General features: G+C 42.2%; 1 protein-coding gene across 1 annotated transcript; it reads right to left on the minus strand.

The window, feature by feature from the left end:
* Positions 1 to 286: 286 nt before the first annotated feature.
* LOC104462701 (cholesterol 7-alpha-monooxygenase) lies at positions 287 to 6,787 on the minus strand. Its single transcript, XM_010074757.1, has 6 exons — positions 6,711 to 6,787; positions 5,387 to 5,627; positions 3,527 to 4,140; positions 2,230 to 2,360; positions 1,167 to 1,342; positions 287 to 586 (listed from the first exon to the last, which is right to left on the minus strand). Exons 1-6 carry the CDS (start codon positions 6,785 to 6,787, stop codon positions 287 to 289), a joined length of 1,539 nt encoding a protein of 512 aa, XP_010073059.1.
* Positions 6,788 to 8,051: the final 1,264 nt, after the last annotated feature.

Raw genomic sequence — 8,051 nt, forward strand, 5'->3', positions numbered from 1 at the left:
AACCTAGTGTACATGTACAATTCAGAATCTTAACTTGCATTTCAGAACGGTTGGTAAAAGGGGAAACACTTGTATCAACGCAGTACATTAAACCCACTGCATGCTGGTGCTGTAATGGTTTATGTTACGCATTTTCCATCAGAATGAGAATTAGCATCTCCATATAGATTTTCCCCCAAGACTTGCAACATGTCATTTGCCTATATACATAAAATATATAGAAAGTATATTTTATATAGTATATTTATATAGTACAGAGTTTATATGCATGATATAAAATACAAATTCACAGACATTTCAGTCTATACCTGAAATCAATGTCATTGGTTGGCTGCAAAATGCCCAGTCCTGCACGGGATTGATCTAAAGAAGGACATTGCACGTTACTGTCCACAAGCTCTATCTCAAAATAGGAAAATATCAAAGCCAGAAACTGTTTAATTTCGTGGACAGCAAATAACCTGCCAGGGCATTTTGCTATGCCTGTCCCAAACGGCATATAGTAATACTTCAACTTGCGACCATGGTGGTAGAAGTCAGTCTTCTCTTCGCCATTCTCATTGAGAAAGCGATCATATTTGAATGTCTGTAATAAAAGCCACAAAAGAGTTACTTGACATTTGAGTACCTCCAAAGACCAGGTAATCCCCTTAGATACAAAAGGCAGGTTGGGAAAGAAGAGCCTCTAGCCGTGAGCATTGTAGGGTGGTGCCAGGCCCCATGGTGCCCCCTGAGAAGTTCTGCTATGTGGGACATGATCCCAGGCTCTTTGCTGATAACTCTCCTTTTCTCAGCTCTTAAAACAGGAATGATAACCTGCATCCTTGTTCATGCAGCAGGGCTGGAAGATTTCTCGTTCTGTGCCTTTGGGAAAATATTCTCCCTACCTTGTCCTCCCTCAGTGCCCTCCTTGGTGATCTTTCCACACTGAGGAAGGTAGTTCGGTCCAAGGCTCTCTTGGGCTGGCAGCACACTTTTTGATGACACTAAAACACATTTTGTAGATAGCGCTTGCACTGACTTTATTCTTTTTCTTGCCTATAAGGACAGACTGACTGGAGCAGAACAGAAAACCAGCCGTGGGGGCACTCCAGTAAATGCTCTCTTTAAAGGCACGTTAGCTGCTGCTAGAGCTCAGAGTTTAATGCACTTCGATAAATACTTACCAAAGGATCCGAATAGATTTCTGGATCAAAATGCAGCAGCTGAGGATAAAGAGCTACAACATCATCACTGCGAATGTTGTAAAAATTGTTCTCCAAGTGCAAAGTGAAATCCTCCTTGGCGACTCGGATCGTCATGGATGCACTCGATAGCCTCATCGCCTCCTTGATGATGCTGTCTGTAGGGAGAGGAAGAGGAACTGTTACCATGGAAACCAGATGTGTGTGCATTTTGAACTGTTTCAAACCCATTACCAAACACTACATTTATTAAAAGAAATACTCTAACAATAACTTTCTAAATGCCTAAGCAAGTATCTTTCTCATTTCTTTTTAGCTTTGTTATCCCTTCTGCAGAACATAATCTGCTTTCCCTTAGAAAAATACTTCTAGGTGAAGCAACAGAATATTTGAAAGTGAGCATTTTCACTCTGAGATAAAGAGCAAAACAGTCAAAACTGGAAACGTAACAAGAAGAAGAAGCAGTGCAGTGTCCAGGATTTTCTGAAACTTTGAGGGTCTGTAACTTGGGGGGGGGGTTGCTTCAATATAAGCAGATTAAAAAAAAAAAAAAGCAACAGTAGTTAAAAGGTGACATTTTTAAAACTACTCCCTGTAACTTGGACACTTGTGAAAAATGTGCCTATATTTTGAAAAATATTCAGAAGAAATAAAAGTAATGGTGTTAGAAGATACTGCTTCACATTGTAAGAATTGGGATATAAAATTTGGCAACACACTTATTGGATCTAAAGTTATTATGAAATAAAATATGGTTCTGAATTTTCCATGGGTCTCCAATACTATATTATGTAGCTGTGTAGCAGTATTGAGACATGGCATTTCCCACGAAAAAGTGCTATTTGTGTGAATTTTGATACTCTCAGTATCACCTGGGACATCGGGAAGACTGTGTGGGCTATCGCCAAGGAACTTGTAGGTTTTTGTTCCAGTGTTGGTTGGCTAATTCCGTAGTCATTCCATAGCAAGCATTTATAAGGTAACAAACAGAAGACTGTGAAATTTGTGGGGTGATCTCTGGTACTCCCTCATAAAATAATCTTACCTAGTACTGGCATGTTATCCAGCTGTTTTCGGTTCAAGGAAATATGTTTGCCATCTAAGCTGATCTTCTCTCCAGCACTTTCCAAAATACTTTGCACTTCTTTGCTAGCAGCTCTCATTGCTTCTGGACTCCTAAGATCAAAAGAGCAGCAGTATAACATAATTTTACACTTAAGAATGCTTTCAAAAGGGGTTTTGTTATGAACTTTTTTTCTGACTAAAATTTAGTTTGTTAGCTGAGAAGTACAACCTTCTAAAATGAAAATGTTGCAGCAAAATGCTTCAACTACACTTTTCCATGTCTTGGCAAAGGTATGATAGCTTCAAAAAAAGGGAAAAGAACCCCAAGTATTTGATTCTGTCTCCAGTGACAAGTGGAACAGAACCGATAACAGGTAATAAACAGTAATGTCACTGAAAAGCAATGCTCAGAATAAGAAAACAATAAGCTGTAGATTAAGAAATAGCTCCACTGCAGGTACAAAATTTAGGAATAGGATCATAAATCGGTTTTATCACATCACTTGTGCTGGATGATGCCCTATGACACGGCAATATTCTGTCTAGCTGAAAAGAATCTTCCTAATCCTAAAATTCCACATAGTGTCTGTTCATTGTCTAGACTTTCTTACAGACATGAAATGTATGAGCTATGGTGAAATACATCTAAAGAACACAGGATGCAATCATGGCTTGATAAGGCACAATCAGGGTGTTAAAAGATCCAAGGCCAGAAGCCCTAAAGCCAATGCAATCTTGGAATGAAAAGTACCAAAGAACCTCAGGTATCAGCACTGGCAGGTCGATGTGCGGGTGCGAGCCACTGGCTAACTCCTCAGTAGGATCTATCAGCGTATAAACTATTTTCTATTCCGTTTCTGTGAAAACAATCAGAAGTTAAAGCTCTTTTTGCCTGCTCTAGTGAGAAGATCTAAAATGTCTGATTATATTGGGAGCCTTCAATGCAGTTAATGTTCTGACTACAGCCAGCACTTTAATGTCCCATCACACAGATTTATGACAAAGCTTTCTTGACAAAGTGGATCATTGCCCTGTAGTGTTGTTTTTTTTTTTTTTTTTAAAAAAAAAACTTCTACAGAATTCCTCTGTGGTACAACTACTTGGTCTCAGATGAGTGAAGGGGGTTTCTGCGTAACTCCAGAACGACACGCCACTTCTGTTGTAATCACTCTTTGACACTGGTGAGGTCTCAGGCAGTGGAATTTGTTTTAATCAACTGGTTTCTGAAAGATAATAAACTTTTTCCTTGTTTGGAAACAAGAAGCATTGGGACTTACTTGAGAAGATAGAACAGGCTCCAAAAGGTGGCAGGAATGGTGTTGGCTTGCGAGGCCCAGAGCACTGCCACGTGGGTCTTGGCTTTTTCCATGTCATCGAAGGTTGACAGAGTGTCATTCAGGAACATGCGGAGAGTGACAAGCTCGGAGAGGTTGTTCCTCTTCAGGAGGTTCTTGTGGAGGAGTGCCTCGCCCAGCTTCTCTCGTGCGCTGTGGGCAGCCTTGAAGAGGTGGATGGGCAGCCCCGCCACAAGGGCTGGAAAGATTCTGTCAAATTTCTTGAAGTTTTCGAGGGCGTTTAGGATATGAGCTCTCTCATTTTCCTGCTTTGACAACAGGTTTTTCTCATGATTTGAATTAAATTCTTTACCAAAAAGGGTTAAAAAGCCAGACTCGAACATCACCTGGCAACAGAATGTATAAAGTCCTTCTGTCACCCAGGCATTAGACTGAAGTTTAGATGTTCTTGACTGCAGCATGACATACTGTAGGTTTTCCATCATTGCTTCAATGAGGGCATCTAGGGCATTGCCTTGAAGGGTTCTAATGAAAGTCCGATGAAAATTTTCAGTGGTGTTTCCCTCTGCTGGGTCAATGCTACCATGCCCAAAAGCCTGTCACAAAATAAATCGTATGCATGACGAATATGGCCTGCCATAACCTTGATGATAAAGTCTGACAGAAACTGAAGCCAAAGGGTAACTGCAGAGCTTACTAGAGGGAAGCATAATAAGAGCTGGTAATAGTAGAACTGATACTTTCATAGAATCACAGAATCATTCAGGCTGGAAAAGACCTCAAGGATCATCAAGTCCAATGACAACCCAACCCCACCCAACCCACTAACCCATGTCCCCAAGCACCACATCCACACGTTTCTTGACCCCCTCCAGGGATGGTGACTCCACCACTGCCCTGGGCAGCCTGTTCCAATGCCTGAGCACTCTTGCAGTGAAGAAATTTTTTCTAATATCCAGCCTAAACCTCCCCTGGTGCAACTTGAGGCCATTTCCTCTTGTCCCATCACTTGTTCCTTTAGAGCAGAGCCCAGCACCCCCCTCACTGCCCCCTCCTTTCAGGCAGCTGTAGAGAGTGATGAGGTCTCCTCTCAGCCTCCTCTTCTCCAGACTGAACCCCCCCAGCTCCCTCAGCCGCTCCTCGTCAGCCCTGTGCTCCAGACCCTTCCCCCGCTGCGTTGCCCCTCTCTGGACCTGCTCCAGCCCCTCAATGTCCTTCTTGTGGGGAGGGGCCCAAAACTGACCCCAGGATTCAAGGTGCGGCCTCACCAGTGCCGAGTCCAGGGGCACAATCCTGCCCCAGTCCTGCTGGCCACACTGTTGCTGATGCAGGCCAGGATGCCATTGGCCTTCTTTCCCAGTGAACCACAGCAGGTAAGCAGGCAAATGAAAATAGATTTGAATAGATGCTTTTGGATAAATAGACATGATTATCTAGACCTTAATTCAACTCCCATTGGCATCAACAGTAAGAGACTGACTGAGCTCCTACTGCATTGCATCATTTTTTAAGGCAGTAGGACCCAATCTTCCGCAGTGGTGAGCACCTCCTGAAGAAGGTTTCAGCTTCACCAAGCTACGTTATCACTTTGTGCACGGTGCCAGTTGTATTTCTGCTGCAGCAATCTGGGATACTACATGACTAAAGAATGTCATTCTTGGACAATCCAAATCACCGAAAATTTCCTTCCCATTAAGGAAAGGGAAAAAAGAGAAGCCAATGTTTGAAACCAACAGAGCAATGTGAACACAATTGTATTTCAAAGGCATAGTTATGCTGCAGGGATTGACTGGGTACATCTGTCCTGCATGTTAGATATTAAAACCATTTTTAAAGTGGTACCTTGGCAGAAGTAGCAAAATGGAACTTTTTCCAGTCCAAGTATTTCCCCTGGCGTATCAAGGCATGGTATGAAAAAGGGTCAGTGAGGAAATGGATGTATTTCCCCGCTACCCGGCAAGTGAAAATGTGGCCGTGCTTCTTCTGCTTTTCTCTGAGGAATTCAAGGGGGTTGGCACCGAACTGCAAGGCACAGCCCAGGTACGGGAGAAACCCGTTTTCAAGTGGTGGCTCACCTTGTCGCCTACAAAACACAAACAAAAGCTGAATTTAGAAGTTTGTATAAAGATCTCTCCTCCAGGACTACCAGGTAAGAAAAAGGATGATGCTAGGCTTTTTGTAATGTGAAAAAATGTAAAAAAAAAAAAAATCCCCAAACAAATAGTATATTGACAAATAATTTTCTCCCCTTTAAAGAGGAAGGCCTATTGTGAGGTCTGTGGCATACAAGAAAGAATAACTTTAACAGCCTGTATTATAATAAACGTAACAAAAGACAGTTGGATTATGTCATTTTTCTTTTCCCTAGATCAGGAACTTGTTTTCACTTGTTTAAATGCAGCATTGCTGCCACTGGCTAACATGCACAGTTACATAATTGTCCCATAAACTATAATCCATCTGACTAATATTGGCTGATGCATTTTTGGGCAACGGTATTCACAATTCCATGTGAATACCAAGGGGAATAGCCTTCTGAGTGTTGAAAGGTCGTTATTATTGGCATAGCGCATTTGGACCAGATCCTGCTGGAAATAGGAATTTTTGCCATGATCTTCAGTAAGCATAAGAGTTAGCCTTTCAGTTACAATAGGTAAGCAACGTTACTTGCTCCTTATGTAAATGTGCCTGTAAGATAAAGGCTTTTAAGGAGTAGGTATTCAGCACAGCAAGGTACATAAACACTATCTGTATTTAAATGTGTAACTAGGTATGATAGACCGATAATATGAAAAATGTTTGTAAGTAGGAATTAAACTATAATTAGATACAAGTAGGGATTAGCTGTGATTAAAATACAGGTAAAACGATAGCCCAGTACTTTAGGAAAGCAGAACATGTATATTCATATTTTAATTACCTCATTTATGCACAGATTTCTATCTATAGCTATGTCTAGGTGTTACTGCTCTAGTATTAAAAAGCCTGTACACAAAAATTGGGTTGTGAAATAAATCTCTCAAAGGACGAAACTACAGGGTCGCCCATTCTATCCTGCATCTGTCCGTCTGACAGTCTTAAGATTACACTTCTTTTAGTTCTGTCCACAGTATATTTGACATAAAGGCTAGGTACACTGAGATGCATTTGGAAATAGATTCCTTACCTCCTCCTCCCTAGAAGGAACCAAAACCCACAACAGAGTATTAGCACTGTTGCCCAGATCCATGATGCTATGAACATTTCTGGTAATGCCCCAAAAACTTCCAAGTGGAAAACTGGTAACTACCAGTATGGAAGGAGAGGTGAGTGAGAATGGTCCAGAAGATAGGTCGGGATTTATATACAGTAGGTGCACCACTGTATCTGATGGCATCCAGTCAACCTAGCAAGCTATTGATTAACCATTTCTGGAGAGAGCCTGTTTTGTCTCTGTTCTGACATTTTTTCTGCAGAGAGCTTCTCTGGATTGATGTAGACAGTTGCAGATGTGGCCTTGAGCTGATGTCACACATCAGCAGCGGTTCCAAAGTAATCAAACATCTCCACTACTTGATAATTTGAAGGTCTGTCAGGCGTATTTTGATCTATCCTGCAGATTTACCAACTGCAGTTTATAGTTCAAGTTTAGCAATCTATGCCAGGTGTCCAGAGGATGGGCTAGATGGTGGCTGCAGTTTGTGATGTCCTTCGGCTGCCAGCCTGCTCGCCCCCTCTCTCCTCCTTCCTATGGGACTGCCCTGGCTCTGGTGTGCCCCTGCCAGAGGGAATGGGGTGGGTGGCTGCAGCTGAAGGGAGGGCTGCGGAGGTGGACTTACTCCCTCTAACGACATTTCTCTGGTAGAAGGGAAAAATGGGCTTTCTATAACGCAGTGTGAGAGAGAAGAAAGCAGGATTAGACAGCCCTCCTGGTTTGGGTTTTTTCATTGTCCTTGGATCACCTTTTATTTTCCCATTAAACCTTTTCCCTTTCCCTTGCTGACTAGTGAGAGTTCAAACTTTGGCTTGCTCCTAGCTCCTGGCATCAAGCCATTGAGAAGGCAGCTCAGGCAGCATACAGTGATCTCTTATTAGTCATTCAGAGCCTAACATGTTTCTAAACTGCTGGGTTTTAGTCACTTTTTCTGGCTCAATTTTGTACCATTTTTTTCCTGGTGTCCCTACAGCCAGGTGATAAACCAGTAAAGATCTGGACGTTCTGCTGGACCTTTTTCACTATGCTGAAGGCATTGAGCTGCAAATCTGGCAGATGAGAATACTGTCCTGGCTTCAAACCAAGGAAGGCAGTGGGGCACAGGGAAACTCTGCATGTGTCATTACATTGGAGGCAATTTTAAAGTTGCTATACTGAAGAAATAAACACTTTTCACAGTATTGGGGTTTGCCCTCAATCTAAAAGCCAACTCCTTTTGCATGTCAGCTCAAGATCCAGTCCCCCACCCCATTTCCATTCAAGTACCTGCATTTCCTTTATTTTCCTAGAAAAACTGTGTGTCTAACACACAGG

Source organism: Pterocles gutturalis, unplaced genomic scaffold, assembly GCF_000699245.1.
Source record: "Pterocles gutturalis isolate BGI_N339 unplaced genomic scaffold, ASM69924v1 scaffold37232, whole genome shotgun sequence".
Classification (NCBI taxonomy): Eukaryota; Metazoa; Chordata; class Aves; order Pterocliformes; family Pteroclidae; genus Pterocles; species Pterocles gutturalis.

Bases quoted from the DNA above. Each gene is read 5' to 3' on its own strand.
- LOC104462701 (XM_010074757.1), bottom strand. From the start codon at position 6,787: ATGTTCATAGCATCATGGATCTGGGCAACAGTGCTAATACTCTGTTGT. The intron at 5,628-6,710 runs GTAAGGAATCTA...TGTGTTTTGTAG, and splicing joins TTCCTTCTAGGGAGGAGGAG to GCGACAAGGTGAGCCACCAC. The intron at 2,361-3,526 runs GTAAGTCCCAAT...TTTTGATCTTAG, and splicing joins AGCCTGTTCTATCTTCTCAA to GAGTCCAGAAGCAATGAGAG.